General features: G+C 46.4%; 1 protein-coding gene across 1 annotated transcript; it reads right to left on the bottom strand.

Moving 5' to 3' along the window:
- Positions 1-16,963: 16,963 nt before the first annotated feature.
- LOC123168865 (probable indole-3-pyruvate monooxygenase YUCCA10) lies at positions 16,964-19,836 on the bottom strand. Its single transcript, XM_044586727.1, has 4 exons — positions 19,264-19,836; positions 18,667-18,900; positions 18,457-18,579; positions 16,964-17,095 (listed from the first exon to the last, which is right to left on the bottom strand). The coding sequence occupies exons 1-4, from the start codon at positions 19,834-19,836 to the stop codon at positions 16,964-16,966; spliced, it is 1,062 nt and encodes a 353-aa protein (XP_044442662.1).
- Positions 19,837-21,043: the final 1,207 nt, after the last annotated feature.

Genomic DNA, 21,043 nt, shown 5'->3' with positions numbered 1-21,043 from the left:
TCTGCTGACCTCCACTGCTCCTCTTCCTTATCTCTTGACGAATGAAGGAGCAACACACACAACAGCCTGACTGGGCCGGCCCACTAGCAGGCACAGTAGCGGGGGTTTTGCACTATGGCGGCAAATCTACAGTAGTGTCTTGGTTCACTATGGGCGTGTTTGGTTGCCCGCATGCAGCCCAACCAGGCCCGCGCGGGATGTACGCGGCCTGTTTGGTAGCCCGCATACACTATTGGGTCTGCACCGCACGCTTCTTAAAGCACCTCAGGGCCTGGCTCACTGGGAACGCACGAATCGGCAGTTTCTTCAGGGCCAGGCCCGAGCGGTGCACGTGGGCGGGCGCAGCTGCACGCGCGCGGCCACCCTCGAGAAGCCGCCTTGCTTCCCGAAGCACCGACAGTTATTAGCCTCACCGCCCCTCACCGCTCCCTCTCCCCACTCTTCCCCACTCTCCCAACTCTCACCGGCGGCGGCGGATCGGAGCAGAGGAAGAAGACCACCGGACTCCATCACCGGCGGCGGCGGATTGGAGCAGAGGAAGAAGACCACCGGACTCCACCAATGGCGGTAATCACTTATCTCTCTTCGACATGCACGCTAGATTCGATCCACGGCGATAGATTTGATCCACGGCGGAGGGGAATGGGGAATAGAGGTAGATAAGCATAGGGGTAGTTCATACTAGTTCATAACAGTTCATACGAGTTCATACATGCAAGATCGAAATGCATAAGGTAGATTTCGGGATTGGGGGATAGGGGAATAGGGGGAAAGGGGGTACACAACGGACACCGGCTGACCGCGGCGGCCATCACCGGCGTGCGGAGCGGCTGGTCGAGCTGCTGGCCTTCATCTTCTTCTTCATCGCCGTGCGGGCCGGCGGGTCGTCCTCGTCGTCCTCGGCGGAGTCGAGGTCGATCTGCCAGGTAGGACGGACTGGCTCCGGCGCCCTAGCTGGCATGTGCACCGCCTCTTCTTCCTCCTCCTTAGGCTCCCCGCCGATGACCGCCGGCGGCGCGATAGCCGTCTCCCAGTACACTGCGGCACGACGGTCATTTGGAGCCCAGTAGGTCTTGTACTTGCACCACTTCTTCCTCTGTTTAGGGTCGTCGGAGACGGCCTGATTCATGGCCCAGCGAATGATGTCAACTGCCATCGCGCCCTTCGTTGGGTCAGGAATCAGCGTCTTCAGCTCTTCTTTAATGGCCTTCATGAGCACGGCATTAGATTCGTTCTGCATGTCCGGCATGGAGCCGAAGTTCGAGCACACCTCCATGGTGTTCTCGAACTTGGTCCGGTCACCAGCCGTCCACCCGAGGAAGAAGGCCCTCTAGCCAATACCCCAAGGGAAGGGGTTGGCGTTGGCGTTGGAGCTAGAGCTCATGGCGATGGGGAGGAGGAAGGTTGATAGTGAGAGAAGAGGGGGTGGGTAAATAGTGGTGGGCAGGGTGAGTAAATATAGGGGGGATGGAGAGGAGGAGAAGAGTGACAGTCATGCCGTTTTAACTACAAGCTCTTGAATTAGCCATGAACTCTGTGCAATGCCTGACTCCATGACTTGTGTGCAGATCGAGGACATGGAGGTGCTCCCGGCCGTTGACAGCAAGGGCAAGCAGCCCCTTCATCCAATGTCCGACGACGTTGAGCTGCCGCCCACCGCCGAGGAAGACCCGAAGACGCCTGAGGGTGGTGACGACGAGGGCATGGAGGAGCTCCCTAGCAACAAGCGCCGCAACTACGGCCACTACCATCAGGAGGATGGCCCAACTCACTTCTGCAAGGTCATCCTTGCACCGAAGCTTGAGTGCATCCCCATGCCCCTGGACTTCACCAAGCACTTCGTCGCGGGGCCGACGGAGTTCAATCTCAGGAACAACACCGGATGCTCCTGGAAGGTGACGGTCAAGCTGATGAACGGCAGGGTGACCCTGGATCAGGGTTGGGCCACCTACGCAACCGTTCATCAGATCAAGATCGGCTACATGGTGACGTTCAAGCTCCTCACTCCCGACACCCTCAAGGTCATCATCTTCGACGACGATGGCACTGAGGTCGTCAGCAAGTGCGGGAAGCACGGCGAAGCCTTCGCCGCCAAGGAGTAGGGCCGGGCCACCTCTTTCGAGCGTACTATCGAGTCTGCTTTGAACATGTTTATGGTTTATGCGTTGAACTGTTATATCTGTGGTACTGCTTATATCTGAATTATGCTAGTTGATACTCTGTTTATACTCTGTTGTGCTTGCCAAAGTGTGGTGGTAACCTCACCAACTACCAAAGAGGTTACCACACATCAGGCCTTGCATACAATCAAACACCATGCCTTGAGTTTGTGGACTAACATGCAGGCAACCAAACACCAGACAGCGTGATTCAGCCCATGCAGGTAAGAGGGCATGCAGGCAACCAAACGACATGCATATGGTGCATTTGAGGCTGCATTTGCATAGCCAGGTTGGGTGGAGAAGTGTATGCAATGCGGGTACTGTAGCGCACGGCAACCAAACACGCCCTCTGGTGGCCGGTAGCGATTCATTTTTTCTTTTTATTTTTGTTATTATTATGAACAAGTTTTAAGAACACACTTTTTCGAATTTTCAAAATTTTGTGAATCTAAACATTTTTTTGCAATTTGTGAACAAACCTTAAAAATGTGTATTTTTTGAAATTCTATTTTTAAAGAAAATATTTTTGGAAATTCCTAAACAATTAAATAAAACACGAACAATTTTTTGAATTTGTGAACAAATTTGAAAAGTAGAAAGATTTTGGAAAACCACATTGTTTGAAATTCCCGAATATTTTTGGGAGACACAATTTTTTTAATTCATGTAAAATTGGTAAAAACTAGAACAATTTTTGAAAAGCATGAATATTTTTGAAGTTATGAAATAATTTTTGAAAAAGGAATATTTATTTGAAAAAAGTGTTCTTAAAATTTCTGATATTTTAAATTAGGTAAAAATATTAGAAATTCATGAACATTTTTTAAATAGAAAACTAAATAAAAAAGGAAACGAAAATAGAAAAAATAAAAACGAAAATAGAAAAGGTAAAAAAGGGGAAAAAAGAAAATGCCAAAAATCCAATAAAATACCTGGTTTAGGAACCTTCAGAGAAGGTTATTTAAACCAGTAACCGGAATGGGACCTTCCAGACGGTTCCCATAACCGAAACGTAACGCAGTGAGCGGCACATAGGATTTAGGAGTCTGAGCTAAATAGTCCGAGCTGTCGTTTAAAAAGCGCGAGCTGTCCAATGACCAACTGACGCTTTTGGCGAATACAAAATGCGCATGCCATTAGAGCATTTTCAACAAACGTGCTAGAGAAGCCGCGCCCTGAAAAAACCGACTATTTAGCGTGTTCCAACAAGCACGCAAAAGTTTGGCACGTGTAACAAATCAGCGCGCGGGTGCCCGCCTACCGTCACCCTTTCCCTTCCCACGCCTTCTTTCCCGCCTCTTCCGGTGCCCCGCCGTCGTCCCGCCTTCTGCACCGCCTTTTCTAGCGCCCCGTCACCGCTGCACCTTCTCCCCTATGTCTTCCAGCGCCCAGCCATGCCGCCGCGCCCCCGCAGCAGCACAGGTTTCCGCGCCGTCCGCCCCCGCCCCTTCGGCGTGTATTACGCGGAGATCCGCTCCGGCGATACACGTCTTGGGCTCGGAACGTTCGAGACCACCCACGAGGCCATCTGCGCGTACGACGCGACGGTGTGGCGCCTCGGGAGGCCACGGGCGCAGATGAACGTGCAGATGCACGAGCAGGCGCAGGAACTCGTGCCTCCCCCGCGACTAATCACCGAGGAGGATCGCCGCATCCAGCGAAGGCGGGAGCGCCGCCTCCTCATCGCCGAGGCGGATGAGCACGCCATGGTGGTGTGGCGCAAGCGTTTCCCGTAGGATGTCGGTGCCGAGAACGAGTTCTGGATGCAGAGGAGGGCGGAGCGAGCCACGCGTTGGGCAGACAAGCGTGAGCGGAAGGCACTGACGGAAGCCCAGTGCGACCTGGGACCTGCATCGACCTGGGACGAGGAAGATCCTCGGTGGGCCGACGCGTTTACATCGTCGGACTACACCACCGAGGAGGACGACGAGTAGTTTATCTAGTATATTTGCACCGTAGCATCATTTTTATCTAGTTTTATTTGCATCGTATGGATAGCTTGTGGTGTGGGGCTTGAATTTATTATGCTATGAATTTGAACTATGTGTTTTTTTATATTTTTCGATGTGTTGCTTCAATTTTTTCCAAGCACCGGCTGCTCGCTCGCGTTAGATTTTACAGCGCCTGATGGCGCTATAGCGACGCGCTAAATTTTACGGCGCCTGGTAAAGCAAACACTCTCTTGTGTGCTAAAATACGCTATTTCGACGCTAAAACAATTTAGCACCCCGCGCACACAGTGCCTCTGTTGAAGATGCTCTTAACTTAGCTACATGAAGAAAAAAAGGCCAGTGTTGCTTCTTCCTTGAGTACCGTACAAGCAAATTAATTGCCAAGCCGGTGATCAAATGGCATGACGTAACAGCTAGCTATCGGGGGGCGAGGGGCCTACAGATACAGCTAGCTAAAAGCTGACGGCCGGAGACGACGACGACGAGGAGGAGGATTCTTGGGCCGTGGCGACCGTAGTGGTAGTCTTCCTCCTCTTCCCCATGAACCGCTCCAGCGACCTCACGACGCCCTTCCCTCCTGTTTTCGCCTGCTCGTCTTCCAGAGCCCTCTTCGCCGTGCGTATGATCGCCCTCCCCTGCTCCTTCGTCGACGCAACATCTGCTGCCTCGCCGCCGTTGCCCATCACTGCTTTCTCCGGCTCCGGCACGGTAGGGCAAACTCTCTTCTTAATTATTCGTCTCGATCTTGGAGAGAGAGAGAGAGACAGGGAAACTCGATACAGAGAGAAGCAAGAAAAGCAGAGGACAAATGGGTTGATGCAGTCAGAGACCCGTGGATCGATCGATGGGTTTTAAGGCTCAACTTTCTCGGTTCGGCATGCAGTTTGGCACACGTGCGCGCGGGCGAGCGTAAGGATGACCGTGTGTTTTTAAGCACGTTCGACAAACGTACGCACGGCCGCCGTATGGTGTTTCCCTTTGTTTTGCGGCGGCGCGATCTCTGCTCGATCGGGTAAGGCCGCGTGCTCCTGCGTCGCTGTCACGTCGGGCCCGCCGGCTTAGTTCTGGCAAGGACTGAAGCGTGAGCTTAATCGGGGAGAAGACCGTGCGTGTAGTGTGTAGTGAAGCTAGCCTGGCCGAACTCAATCAGTAGAAGGCTAGGTAGCTAGATCATGCCTTACATGCGTGTGCTTGAGCCGGCATGAGGAGCACATGCCAAATTAAGGTTTAGGAGTTCTTCCAGATTTTGATCAAATGGATCGACGGTGTAGGTTGATCATATATTGAACTAGGCATCTAGCTAGCGAGCTATGACGCTGTTCAGGGCATCTCCAACCGCAAACCACAAAATTTCTCATGTCTTCATCCGTGGACGGGGGGCCAAGCTGCGAACATGGATGCCGGAGACACCCACCCTGCCCGCATATATTTCAAACTCTTTTTAAAAAAATCAGATGAAATCATGCAAACACAGCGGATTTCATACAAACCGGACAAAAACATTTACATTTTAGACATATTTTAACAAAACTATGTGCATGTTCGGCCACGCAGAGCTCCATTTCCACTACTCTGATACACTACGCTAGTCTATGGCCTGCCGTGGCAGATTCCTTTGTCTTCCTCATGTCCGGCAGCCCGCTCATCAGACTGCCGGGAGCCCCGGGGTGTATATTTTTTCGCATTATCTTCCCTATGTCCGGCTGCGCCGCTCATCGGAGTGACAAAGAGGGTAATTCAATCGGAGGGGCATAGGGCTCCTCCATTTCTGTGGAGCCCAGACAGGGGCCTGTGATGGTATGAGATAAAGAACCAAATAGGTCACCGGCTATGCAAACCAGCGATGCGCCGGCGGTAGCCTTCCTGGGACCCAAGTGGCGGCAGCCTCCCATGTTCTACTTTCCCTCGATTTTGGCGGCGGACGCGGACGCTCTAGCCACCAACTCATCGCTCTCCACGTACCCGGCTTATTTTTCTACTGGCAGGGCGCGGTTACGCGTGCGTTGACATCGGATGGCGCGGTCGCAGGCACGGTACGACACAGTGCCGTCCACTGCAGCGACGATGCCTGTGTCGACGTACTCCCCCCTGTGCCGGCCTGGAGCAACTCGCTACTCCTCCGCGAGCTGGCTTGGAGCGGCGAGTTGCTGAACCAGGCCCGACTTGGAGCGGCAACTTGCTCTGTCGGGCTAGGTGAGGGAGGTGCAGCAACGAGCTGCCTCGCTCATATCCAGCGGGCTCGCGGGCCACCCAATCGGCTTTTATACCGGAGAACTGCTCTTCCTACTCAGCGGATGTCATCGAAAGGTGGAGAAAATTGTAGGAGGAGATGGGGAGTGGCAGAGTGGTGCGATTCTTGCCCGGCGTCTGGCCTCCTTTAAACAGCGGGCAGACGGGGAGAGCTTGCTTGGCGTTGTATTTAATGCCACCCTCTCGTGAACGGACGTGTAACCGGAGTAGATTTCTCGGCTTCCATGTAGGTTTAATGGAGGCGTTTGAATGCAGTGAGGAGACGTGTTCTGCCGGCGTGCAGTGGGCGGCGCCCGGCTGGCACGCCGCTTCAATGGCAGAGGCAATGAGAGGTCGCGTCTGCCCTAAGACATCTTGAATGTGGAGCGGCCACTCTACAAAGGCATGAATGCGGGCAGCTGGTGCCAGACGGGAACTCACACGGGCGAGGGATGAGGTGGTTTGGATGAGCTAGAGCGGTCAGAAGCGGGCGTGGGTGCTATCCAAACGCCCGCAAGGCCCCCCACATTTGTCTCCGGTTTACGGGTGACAGTACGTCCGGACCGCCTTACGAACCGATGCAAACCCGCGTTGAATGTCATAACACGTCCAAATCATGCGGTTTGAGGGTCACCGTTGAAGATGCCCTTACACTCTCGAAACATTTCCATATGACGCAGTTTGTAGATAGCCCTGTATGTAATCTGGACAATGCTGCTTGCACGTAAGTACAAGGGATCCACCAAAAGCACGTAAGTACAAGGGATCCTACTAAATGTACCCTACGTAAACCTTGCAACCAAACATTCAAAAAAGAGATGCCCAGTGATTTCTATCACAACAGGAAAAAGGTGGAAAAATTCCCATGCCACTTCAACATGTTGTCCTCGGTAGTTATTCTCTCCATTCACAAATATAAAATGTTTAGCATATTTTAGACTACATATAGACTGAAAGCCACACAATGCCATGATTTATTAAGGGACAATTATGCAAGAAACCCATCGACAAGTACAAGCAAAACCATGCCGAACAAGACTCCACCACCAAACACAAACTAATACCTGAGAGTCGAGAGGAACCTGCGTAGTGTAGGGAAGCTCCTCGACAACGTCTACAAGAAGGAGATGACGACCGAGTGCATCAAACAGTACCGGCACCGGCCTTCGTTGAGAAAAAGCTTTCACCCAGAGCACCTCACATCACCACCCCACCGAACCCCATGGGAGGGGATCCAGCCCATGCCAACAGCAACCACAACCTAGCCCCATCGAACCATGGTTTTTCTTTGCGGTGAACCAATCGACAAATCCTTTGAGAAAGGGGAATGACATTCAAGGATGCCTTTGTTGCGAGTACCGACCTTCATCAGCCAATGCTTTCGCCCAGAGTCCAACACGCTCCACCTCGATGAGCCTCATGGGAGGAGGCTTAGTCACCAATGAACCCAAGAAAGCCGTGCAGAACCAAGCCGGAAAAGCCGGTGAAAAGCCAGGCAAGCTGGAACATCGCTTTCCCCCACCACAACGCCTCACCCACTGCACCATACGCACCATGACACAAGGAGATCTGTCCATAGGCAACCCACACCGCCACAACCACCTGCAGCCCACCGCCGCCACCACCACGCGCCAAATCGTTGACCCTAGCATTAACACGTCGCTGAATTACCGCCCGAAGCCAACCTTGCCACAACACACCATCCACATACAATAGTAGAAAAAAAGCCTATTGTCCCGGTTCGTGAGGGCCTTCTGTCCCGGTTTGTGAACCGGGACTAAAAGGTCGTTACTAATGCCCTTAGCCTTTAGTTCCGGTTATTACATGAACCGGGACAGAAGGTCCTCCACGTGGCCGCTGCGGCCAGCCCAGGACGGGGGGCCTTTGGTCCCGGTTGGTGACACCAACCGGGACCAATATGCATCCACGCGTCAGCATCTGGCTGGAGCTGAGGTTTTTTTTGAAAGGGGTTGATTTAGGGGTTTTGGGGGTTAATTTAGGTTGTTATTAGGTAGCTATTAGAGAGAAGTGTCCTCTCTTATACCTCCGTGCTTGGTTTACCAACGCTACGTACTGCTATGCCTAAACATGGCTTAGATTGAAGTGAAGGCAACATGTGGTGCATGTCGAAAGTAATACTAATCCTAACTTGATCAAGTTTGGATTGTACTACTTTTGACATGCACCACATGCATGTTGCCTTCACTTCAATCCAATCCATGTTCATTTCACCCGCTGATATATAATAACTTTTCATGCGCGCATCATGCATCATCATATATAATAACAAGTCCTACTAATCATCATCTTACAACTTCTACTCGTTATTAATAACAAGTCATACGATCATCATCCTCATAGTCATCGAACCAACCCTACTTAATTGTTCTTAGCACATGATCATCAGTATTAGGTAGGACCGAAATACCCTCTTTAAGGTAAAATAGCATAAAACAATATAGACCCTGACTCTCTATTATGGAGAATGGAGATCATTCTGTCTCCAATTCTTGCGCTTCGCTTCCTTTTGCTTCCAAGAACCTCCTTGCGACTGTCCATACATTTTTTCCATTCTTTGATTTGCATGTCCCCACTTCTTTTAGAAATCTGGTATGGACAGTTGAGATTCGTAGGATGACCTGGTTGTATGTTCAAAACATCAAGCCTACCATTCTGATACATCAAATGAGGCACACAATCCTCTGGGATTATCTGTTGAAAAACATAGTAATATTTCATAGTTAGCAATGATGTACTAGTTTTAGAAGTATGCAAAATATGCACGGATGTCGTAATAGTAAGAAATCTTACCAGGGTATCTCCATAGTAGTTACCGTAGTTCAACACGTGCACTAGTGGCACGTATTGACCATAATGTGGAGGAGTTTTACAATAGATATTGTAATTCTCAAGGTCAGTACAAAATCCGACCAGATGAGTTTTCTCCTTATAAGTTAACTCAGAGCCATCGGTGTAGTAGGTTCTGTCTACCATGTTCCGCACATTGTTTGAACAATCAAAATAAGCTGTCAATGAAAATAAGCTGTCAACTATTTTGAAATGAACAATATAAATTAGCTAATAACTATGTTTGAGAAACTCACACAGCGGTAGAATTAGAGGCGTATCAACAAGGACCCAAATGTCCATATTGTCTTGCTCGATGTCAGGATCACCAAGATCCATGGTGACAAGCATACCCTCATCAAAACCATACATCTTGCAAAATGCTTCCCAATTTTTGCAACCAAAATGGGTTACGCTATCAGAATTATACAGATTTACTTCAAAATCTATATCATGATGGGTCCTTAGGTGAATTTTCTTTGTTTCCATACTTTCATGGTCTTCAAAACCCACCCTCTCCAAGACGTAGCGTCTTGCATGGCATGGGATAAGCTAGCCGAATTGTAAAAGATGAAAAGTACACGTTGAAATAGTTGAAGTCGTGCTTAATTACGAAAAAATAACACTTGTCGTCGTTGCGTACCATTTCAACATCGAAGGTCTCCTCCAGCTTAATACTGAAGTGCCGATCTTCGTCCAGGTGAGGCCTGTCGCACTGACCTCGGTCGTCGTGGCACCAGTCGCACTCCCCCGGGAGACTTTCATCGTCCGAGTACGAAATTTCCTATGTTCATAATTCAAATATTAAACGTCTACAATTAAATATATGTACTAAAAAACCTAAGTTAGATCATTATTATTCATCACGGGTTGACTATCAATTTGTCGAGTCTTTTCTTGAAAACTCTCAGCTCACGTGGTGTATACATTCGACCGTTGGTGATGGTCGCTCCTCCATTTGTCCCCGAGTGCATTACACCAAAATGTCTAGCACACGGGAACAAAGGAGAAGCGACCCCCACGACAACAGTCGGGATTCTTCGTCCTCTCATATATATATGGTGGAACTCTCCCTCACTGATTCCTCTCTGACATTTACGACCGTCCGTGATGGTAGCTCCTCCTTTCGTTCTCGAGTGCATTACACCAAATTGTCTAGCACACGGGAACGAAGGAGAAGCTACCCCCACGACAACAGTCGGGATTCTTCGTCCTCTCATATATGATGGAGACTCGACAGACTTACAGTCAACCCGAAATATCGTTTAATTATCTTTCTAAAAGAGGATTTGGCTGGTCTCACCTCGATGTCGGAGGGGGGCGGTGACGGGGACGACGGCGGGGATGATGGAGGGGCCGGGGGCTCCTAGATTTCTGCGAAAACAAAAACCCTATAAGCTATCAACTAATCATAGTGCTCTCCAATTTTAGCATTCAAAGTAGGAGTAGTTTTCCACTTTGAGCATTCAATAAGCAAAATCAAATCACAAAATAAAGTAGTATTCAAATTAGGATGCATTCAATTATAAGCAAAACTACATCATCTCCATGCGTCCGTACATCGTCGAATATTATCACTAATACACCTCGAATACTATCATACATATAGCATCGCTAGTACAGCTAGAACAGTAGCGCCCGACGGGTATCGGCGCGGGCGGTGGACACCCAAAGGGACGGAACCATCACAGGATCATAGCTCCAGTGAGATCCCTGAAGAACCTGCCAGGTATTGTCGAACCTGCCCTCCAACGCAACCATGTAGCGACGGACGTGCTGGTCCTCCTCGCTGACACGGTGACGTACCACCTCCGCGGTGTCCGGAAGCCTCGGCACCGTCACTGGCCCACGCGACCGCCACCAAACAAGGATCGGGTCAACGACGGGCTGGCTCCTCACCAACCTACGCCCACCGGAAGGTAGCACCTCCCAAAACCAGCCCGGCGGAGCCCAGTCCCGGACATGGCCCCTCTGATCAAGCCGGCCTCCTCCGCCGAGTCGACGACGAGGATGCGGGATAGGCATCGTCGACGTCGATGCGGGAATAATTGCTTTAACTAAAAAACAAACTAGTTCTATTAATTTCCTTGCTAAAAATAAACTACTTCTATAGTAAAATAAACTAGTTTTGTTAAATCAACTAGTTCAACTACTAATTAAGCACTTACTATAAATAAAATAAAGTAGTTTTATTAATTAATCAACTAGTTCAACTACTAAGCACTTACTATAAATAAATAAAATAAAGTAGCTCTTACTAAAAATAAACTACTTCTATATATAGTAAAATTTAATAAAATAGTTTTATTAATTAATCAACTAGTTCAACTACTAAGCACTTACTATAAATATATAAAATAAAGTAGTTCTTACTAAAAATAAACTACTTCTATATATAGTAAAATTTAATAAAATAGTTTTATTAAATCAACTAGTTCAATTACTAAGCACTAACCTAAAGTCGATATCTACTAATAATTAACCTCAATAAAAAATTAATACATATATGAAAAAACGTATAGAAACAAAAAAATTCTGTGAACATTATATTCATACATACATAGCCACATCCATTCATCATATAGCTACCACATACATACATATATATATATACATTATATATATAAAAAAATGCAATGAACAAAAAAATAATACAAATTATATGAAAAAAATAAACAGAGCCGTGGCGTGGCGGCGGCTCACATCGGGCGATGGAGGGCGACGGCGTGGGCGGCGGAGGGCGACGGCGTGGGTGGCGGAGGGCGACGGCGACCGCGGCGGGCCGGGGGCGGAGGGCGACGACGACGGTGACGTACGGGCGACACGGCTCGGGGGCGCGCGGCGGAGGGCGACGGCGACGGCGGCGGGGGGCGGAGGACGACGGCGACGGGCGACGGCGTGGGCTCGGGGGCACGGGCGACGGCGACGACGGCGGGGCAGCCTGGCGGCGTAGATCGAGCTCGCGGCGTCGTCGGGCGGGGGGAAACTGGCGATGGAAATCTGAAAATTTCCTAAGTGCTGGCTTATATAGCAAAGGCTTTGGTCCCGGTTCGACGCACAAACCGGGACCAATGCCACCTTTAGTCCCGGTTGGTGGCACCAACCGGGACCAAATGCCTCTTTTCACCAGCCCAAAGGGCGGGAAGCAGAGGGCTTTGGTCCCGGTTGGTGGCACCAACCGGGTCTAAAGGATGGGCATTGGTTCCGGTTGGTGCCACCAACCGGGACCAAAGGGGAGCGTTGGTTCCGGTTGGAGCCACCAACCGGGACTAATGTGCTGGCGCGGTGCGGTGGGAAGTTTAGTCCCACCTCGCTAGCTGAGAGAGCTCAGCACCTGTTTATAAGCTGCGTTGCAGCTCAGGTGCTGAGCTCCTCTCTAATATGCAGGCAGTACATGCCTACCCTTGTCACTGCCATGTTGGGCCTATTGGGCCTGCGGGCCTGCATCCTGGCCCATGTGCAGATGGGTTTCTAGTCGTATGCAGGCCGTGTGGCCCATTAGGCGGCATCTTTTTTCTAGTATTTTTTTGTTTCTTGAATTATTTATTTTCTTTTGATTTTTGCTTTATTTTTTATTCTTTTTTCTTTTAGCTCAGAATAATTATAAACTTTCTGTTACTCCATTAGTTTCCAAATTTGAATAGTTTAAATTTTAATTCTTTACGAAAATACTAGAGGTTTATAAAAGCTTTTTAGTTGATTCCTTTTGCTATTAGAGTTTATAAAAGCATTTCAAATGAATTCTAAAAAGGTTGAAAGTTTGCATGGTATCATCATTTCATCCACATAGCATGTTCAAGAAAGTTGAGAGGGTTACGCCAAAAACTGGATGCACTTCGTGTACAAAACGGACAATCTCTTTCAAAGTATCAGGATTTCATACGGAAACTCGTCTGTTAGAAAGGGATTTCATTTTTTTAAACTTATTTGAACTCCTGACTTTTGGCGTGTTCAAAATGCACCATTCAAAGCCACATCATCATTTTTCAATCCTTTCTGACTTCATTTGTTATTTTTCATGCATTTACTAATTATTTTGAGCTATAAGACCCTAAAATTGAAAAGCATTTCAAATGAACTCTGAAAAGGTTGAAAGTTGGCATGGTATCATCATTTCATCCACATAGCATGTGCAAGAAAGTTGAGAGGGTTACGGCAAAAACTGGATGCACTTCGTGTACAAAACGGACAATCTCTTTCAAAGTATCAGGATTTCATCCGGAAACTCGTCTGTTACAAAAGGATTTCATTTTTTAAAACTTATTTGAACTCCTGACTTTTTGTGTGTTCAAAATGCACCATTCAAAGCCACATCATCATTTTTCAATCCTTTCTGACTTCATTTGTTATTTTCATGCGTTTAGTAATTATTTTGAGCTATAAGACCCTAAAATTGAAAAGCATTTCAAATGAACTCTGAAAAGGTTGAAAGTTGGCATGGTATCATCATTTGACCCACATAGCATGTGCAAGAAAGTTGAGAGGGTTACGGCAAAAACTGGATGCACTTCGTGTATAAAACGGACAATCTCTTTCAAAGTATCAGGATTTCATCCGGAAACTCGTCTGTTACAAAGGGATTTCATTTTTTAAAACTTATTTGAACTCCTGACTTTTTGTGTGTTCAAAATGCACCATTCAAAGCCACATCATCATTTTTCAGTCCTTTCTGACTTCATTTGTTATTTTTCATGCATTTACTAATTATTTTGAGCTATAAGACCCTAAAATTGAAAAGCATTTCAAATGAACTCTGAAAAAAGTTGAAAGTTGGCATGGTACCATCATTTCATCTACATAGCATGTGCAAGAAAGTTGAGAGGGTTACGGCAAAAACTGGATGCACTTCGTGTACAAAACGGACAATCTCTTTCAAAGTATCAGGATTTCATCCGGAAACTCGTCTGTTACAAAGGGATTTCATTTTTTAAAACTTATTTGAACTCCTGACTTTGTGTGTGTTCAAAATGCACCATTCAAAGCCACATCATCATTTTTCAGTCCTTTCTGACTTCATTTGTTATTTTTCATGCATTTACTAATTATTTTGAGCGATAAGACCCTAAAATTGAAAAGTATTTCGAATAAACTCTGAAAAGGTTGAAAGTTGGCATGGTATCATCATTTCATCCACATAGCATGTGCAAAAAGTTGAGAGGGTTACGGCAAAAACTGGATGCACTTCGTGTACAAAACGGACAATCTTTTTCAAAGTATCAGGATTTCATCCGGAAACTCGTCTGCTATAAAAGGATTTCATTTTCTAGAACTTATTTGAACTCCTGACTTTTTGTGTGTTCAAAATGCACCATTCAAAGCCACATCATCATTTTTCAATCCTTTCTGACTTTATTTGTTATTTTTCATGCATTTACTAATTATTTTGAGATATAAGACTCTAAAATTGAAAAGCATTTCAAATGAACTCTGAAAAGGTTGAAAGTTGGCATGGTATCATCATTTCATTCACATAGCATGTGCAAGAAAGTTGAGAGGGTTACGGCAAAAACTGGATGCACTTCGTGTACAAAACGGACAATCTCTTTCAAAGTTGAGAGGGACGGGCTTATAAACCGGTGTGAGCGCCCTTTGGTTGGCGAGGTGGGACTAAACTCTGGCCGCAACGAGGACCAACCCTGTAGTCCCGGTTTGTGGCACAAACCGGGACTAATAGTCATGGGCCAGGGGCGAGGCGCATTGGTCCCGGTTCGTGCCTTGAACCAGGACCAAATGGTCCAGACGAATCGGGACCAGTGGCCCACGTGGCCCGGCCGGCCCCCTGGGCTCACGAACCGGGACTAATGCACCCCATGGGTTCCGGTTCGCGCGGAACCGGGACTAATGGGCTGGCCAGGCCCAGGTCTGCCCACCGTGTCGCCACCACGTGTTTGCGCCCCACACGAACAAGGGGCCTGTGTAGCATTCCGCCAACAATAGCACTTGGTCGCACCGCTGCAGGCCCCGGATAGCCAGCTCCGACGCTGGAGTGAGCAGACCGGGTGCTGCCTAGATCCGTGCCCTCGAACCCGCACACAGGTAGCCACAACTGTCGCTAAGCTGTAACATAACATGCCTGTGCTTGCAGACGCAACCCCCCGCCTCTTCGGCTGCCCCATGGTACCACCACTCCCACACACAGTAGACAACAACCCGAGGCTGACACTGCGTCGCCATGGACGGATCCAACTCACACACACCATCGCGCCAGATCCACGCGGGCGCCTCCCAAAGAGATGCCCCGCCGGTACCATCCATGGAGCCTAACCGGGCTTTGCAGACGGGCTCCTCAGGCGACGGCGAGCTCAAGGAGAGGAGGGCGTGGGAAGATGTCGACCCCCCGTGTCGCCAGAGAGAGAGGCGACACGACAGTTATAAGTGTGGTTCCTCAGTGACACTGTACAACATTTTTTTTCATTTGTCTAGATACACAGATACATCCGTATCTAGACAAATCTACTACAAGAATTTTGAGACGGAGGTAATATATCATAGTGGCCAGGATATTGATATAAATAAAAAGTGGTGTATTACCAGTTTACCACGCCACACATCTTCCGATAAATTAGGTATCTAAAGATTAGGATTTAGGGCCTCCACTGAGGTTTTGGGTCCGGCAACAGGAATCTCTTGTCTCGAATGTAAGCATTCATGACTTCCATAACAAATGATCAAGGGGGATGAAGGGTTATCGAGGAGAGCGGCTCCTATGCTTAGCTACGTGAGGGATAGCTTGATCTTATTTGAAGCTTTGCTTGCGATGAACAACAAGCAAGCAAGAATGGTCACTTGCAATGTGAGTATGTATGCTGAATGGTAGGAACTAGGAGTGCAATCAACACACATGTAGGATTAGAAGTTACCGAATGTGGGTGGGGCGACCGGCCTGCTCTCTCCCTGACAACGCTGGAGTATGATTCTACCGCCGGAGAAGGTGATGTTTTCTTTTGTTCGGCACACATGTGAAACACGTATAGCGGTATAGGTAGTGTTTCTACACTCGTGTGAGAGGCACCTATTGTGCCACACACATTATATTTTGTTGTGGGGCACAATTTACTTAGTCAGATAAAGTTATTGCGCATGTATAACGACATCGCTGCTACCTTGGGCCTACCCGCTAGTCCTGGTAAGAAGCGTGAGCTTAATGAGGGAAAACGAGACAAGTGATGACTACTTTTTTTGCAGCTTGGCCGAACTGAAACTAGATAGCACATGCACGAGCAGCACATGATAAAAAAGTTTTAAGGTTTAAGAACATCTCTAGCATATCCAGTAAAAGGCCTCGGTCCTTATAATAACTATCAGTTTTCGTGTACATGACAACATAGTTGTCAGGCTAGTAGTGGTCTTCCTTTCGCTCCTTTGGGTTCAAAATATAAAATGACTAACAATATTTCCAGCAAATTGTGTTTGTCAACTAACCATGTACACTTCCATGACATCAATATACATATAGGTTTTCCTGCCAGAAAAGGTAACCCATTTGTAATTCAAGCATCCAATTGTACTAGACCGAAGGGTCCCAAGCCAACCAACTCTCAACATACTCAACAGAAAATTGGATTTTTTTCCAGTTAATCGGATCCATCGTCCATGGTAGATAAAATAAGTACGAGAAATCTGTGTTGTGGTTCAAGGAAATTAGGCGAAAGGAAAAGAAGCTTAATTAAATCTAGGACAAAACAATTTCTGATAGATCAAATTCTAGGAACAACTAACCTAGCCTAGTTAATTACAAGATCTTGCAAGGCTGAGGATGTTCTGGAATCCTCACTATCGCATCGAATGTCCATCCCTGCCGCCGTAGTCGAGGTCTAATATGACCGCCTCTATATGAGTAACCGCTCCAGCAACCTCAAGAGCGATGGGGATCGCCGCTGCCCTGGCGGCGGCCTCATCCAACACCTGGAGAAAGCTAAGGATGGTCACATGTTGCAATACAATTTCATCTAGATCACATATCTTTCCCTAACAATAAAGAAGCTATTGCTTCTGGCGGTACATCATTAAAATTGTCCTCAAAGTTGCAAAATTTTACCACCAATGCCAAAGTGACAAAAGACCGTTTTGCAGAGTATGCCCCAGCCTGGGCCGGCCCGTGCACAGGGACCCACTATACTGCGCTGTGCGCGATGTGGAAGACATGGTGCGCCCATTTGGGCCGGCCCATGTGCGGGTGCCTGTTTTTCTAATTTATTTTTTATATTTTTTTCTGATTCATTTTTACTTTTTGTACTCTAAATAATTTGGAAATTCAAAAGGTTTTGAAATTTAGAAAACTGATATATTTCAAATAAAATGTTCAAGAAAACATAAAATGTTTGTGAATTCAAAAAATGATCCGGATTTTTCTAAAAATGTTTGCATATTAAAAAATGTTCGCAATTAAAAAAATATGTTTATAAATAAAAAAGTCCATGATTTTGAAAAAAGTCCGTGTATTAAAAATTATTAAGAAATTGAACAAAAGATTTTCTAATTCAATTTTTTATGCATTTTAGAAAATGTCCTAAATTTTTTAAAATAGATTGCCAATTACAATAGAGTTTATTGATTCAAAAGAAAATGCTGAAAAATTGTTCACAATATAAAAAAATGTACACAATTTAAAAAAATGTTTGTAAATAGTGAAAAAAGTTAATGAATTTAAAAAATGTTCACAAATTTGTAAAAATGTTCACAAATGATCGAAGGTACGTAGTTAAACAGTAGTGCTTCTGAGTCTTTGTGACTATATACCCCTGTGAATTTTGAAAAATCGAGAAAACGCAAAACTTTTGCGTTTGATTGCATTGAAAGGATGGGGAAAAGTTACAGTCCTCCTAGGAGGTTAGTTTTACAGTACATCATACAACTCAGTGAACATCCTAGGATTGGTGCAGAACAATCCGCAGGCCTTGTGCCCCTGCCTTAGCCCAGCATCGGATCTCACCCCTGATCTCGTTGAGGAGCCCAGCGATGGAAGGCATCGCGTTGTCGAAGACACATTCACTGATTTGACAATTTAGCCGGACATAGCGCCTATCACTGATTTGATGTCATTGGCGATGTTCTTGGCATCTGCTGCAATATCAGCCAATCCCCTCCTTCCTAACCCAGCGCAGTAGAGCCCATTTTCACCTTTCTAGTGATTCGGATATTCTTTGATGGGCAGTCCATTGCAATTTAACATGTTCTCACCGTTCTAGGATAAAAAAATAACATAGAGCTTGTTAGTAGATTTAACAATTGTTGCGCCAAGGAAACAAACTCAGACATATTCAAACCTTGAGCCATATATTTGCTGTGCTTTTGTATCCACTTGCAATCACAATCGCGTCAAATGATATCTTATTACGGCACTGAAATTCAACTATATCGCCCATGATCTTACTAGTACTCCCTTGTACCTGTAGGAGATGATTAGAATATTGATAACTTGGCATATGAAGACAACATATGTTATGAAATTTATGTCATGTCAAGGATATACTTACATTGATGATACCTTTTTTGATTAACCCAACAGTGCCAACATCAATAACAGCGGATCGGCCGGTTTCTGACTTGAGGATCATTGGACCCATTTTTGGCCTTCTGATGCCATACCTCGATAGGTCTCCAAATATTAAATTCGCCGCCATCACAAGGAGGTTATCGACTAGATTCAATGGAAGACGGCGAGCAAGTGTCATCCCCGACCGGATTAGTTCCTTTGTCATTATATGAATCTGGAACCACAAAACATGTCACATATCTTTTGAAGCCTGCATCATAAAATAAAATTTCATAGAATCATCTTCTTTGAAGAGTTATTTTTTCGGTGTAGTTCGTCTAATTATTTAGTTGTCTGTGCATGTTATAAAATAGTCTATCGCTCTATAACATGAAAAACTTTCTAGTAACAACTCTGAAAAATTGCATCCTTCTAGTGGTGACTATAATAAGAAATTGCCCTGTACCCACTGAAAATATATAGTGCCCGTAGGGTGGGGGTGGGGGGGGATCCCCTAGTGTTTCCAGGTCAAAAAATAATATATAGTGCGTGTACATACCGGGCTTCGTATAACGATTAAAGTATTGGCACCATGGACCGCAAGGTCATAAGCAATTTCCATTCCAGAGTTGCCAAATCCAACGACCAATACATTCATGCCAGAGTAGCTCTTGCCTGACTTGTAGCTTGAGGAGTGGATGACATCACCCGGAAAACTTTGAAGTCCGGGGATCATTGGAATATTCTCCGCACTATTCTCACCACTTGCCATGACAAAAAACTTTGCTATAAACCTGACTATTGTGCTCTTTGCCATGTCATGTGCCACGATGGACCAACATTTTTCGTCGTTGTCAAATGTGGATGACTCCACACTAGTGAGATACTTGGGTTTAATATTGAAACGCTCAACATAGTCATCCAAGTACTTCACAAACAAGGTTTTTGGTATGTATGTTGGCGCATCTAGTGGGTATGACATGTGTGGCAACTCACAGAACTCCTTTGCAAGATGCAGCTTGAGGCGATCGTAGGTGCGGTAGCGCCAAAGCGACGTGCTGCAACTTTCACGGTCGACAATGACATAGGGAATTGAGAATTGGCTAAGGCATGATGCTATTGCAAGGCCTGCTGGCCCAGCGCCAACAATCAACACTACAACATTCTCCATTTCAAAGAGAATAGTTGACAAAGTTATGGGATGGGTGTAATGGTAGGCTAGAGTGTTTGATTGTTTGCTCGATGAATCTTTGGATGCATATGTGGGCATATATATACAGGTATGTTTCATGTGTCAATCTATTTAGAATGCGGAATGAAAAAGGTAAATATTTATTGACGCCTTATCCTGGTGTGTGTACTAGTATTCCATCTAAATATTGAACCGTTGGTGTGAAAGCATGTCCTGATACATTATAGGGATACAAAATAGCCAGGAAACGCACTCTTGATCAATTGTTTTTTTGGAAACTTATCAACCGGCTTTGGATATGTTTAGACTAAAATCTCTTTAGAATTTCTTTCCATTCCTGTTGTCATCAACGAAAATTCATATAGAATAAGTATATGTTCAGTATATACTCCCTCCGTCCCGAATTACTTGTCGCAGAAATGAATGTATCTAGACGTATTTTTAGTTCTAGATACATCCATTTCTATCCATTTTCAGGATGGGGAATACTTGCATGCTAATTAAGATTCAAGAAAGATTGTCCTCCGTTGAGGTTTTGGGTCTGGCAACATGAGTGTCTTGTCTCGAATGTTAGCATTCATGACTTCCATAACAAATGATCAAGGGGGGTCAAGGGTTACCGAGGAGAGCGGCTCCTATGCTTAGCTCCATGAGGGATGGCTTGATATTATTTGAAGCTTTGCTTCCGATGAACAACAAGCAAGCAAGAATGGTCACTTGCAATGTGAGTATGTATGCTGAACGTGGAATGCGATCAACACACATGTAGGATTAGAAGTTAACGAATGTGGGTGGGGCGACCGACCTGCTCTCTCCCTGACAACGCTGGAGTATGATTTTACCGCCGGAGAAAGTGATATTTTCTTTTGTTCGGCACACATGTGAAACACATGTCGGGGAACGCAGTAATTTCAAATTTTTTCCTACGCACACGCAAGATCCATCTAGGTGATGCATAGCAACGAGCGGGAGAGTGTGTCCATGTACCCTCGTAGACCGAAAGCGGAAGCGTTAAGTAACGCGGTTGATGTAGTCGAATGTCGGTGTGGAACGACATCTATGGGATCACAAGAATCCCTATTACGGTTGCCGGGGCGCAGGGTTGCGAGAAGAGTAGGATTAGTAATCAGCACAAGGATCGTTTATCCAGATTCGGGCCGCGAGGATGCGTAAAACCCTAGTCCTG

This window comes from Triticum aestivum, chromosome 7D (genome assembly GCF_018294505.1).
Source record: "Triticum aestivum cultivar Chinese Spring chromosome 7D, IWGSC CS RefSeq v2.1, whole genome shotgun sequence".
In the NCBI taxonomy this organism is placed as follows: Eukaryota; Viridiplantae; Streptophyta; class Magnoliopsida; order Poales; family Poaceae; genus Triticum; species Triticum aestivum.
The sequence above is the reverse complement of the archived record's forward strand: the minus strand, read 5'-3'. Positions and strand labels throughout refer to the sequence as shown.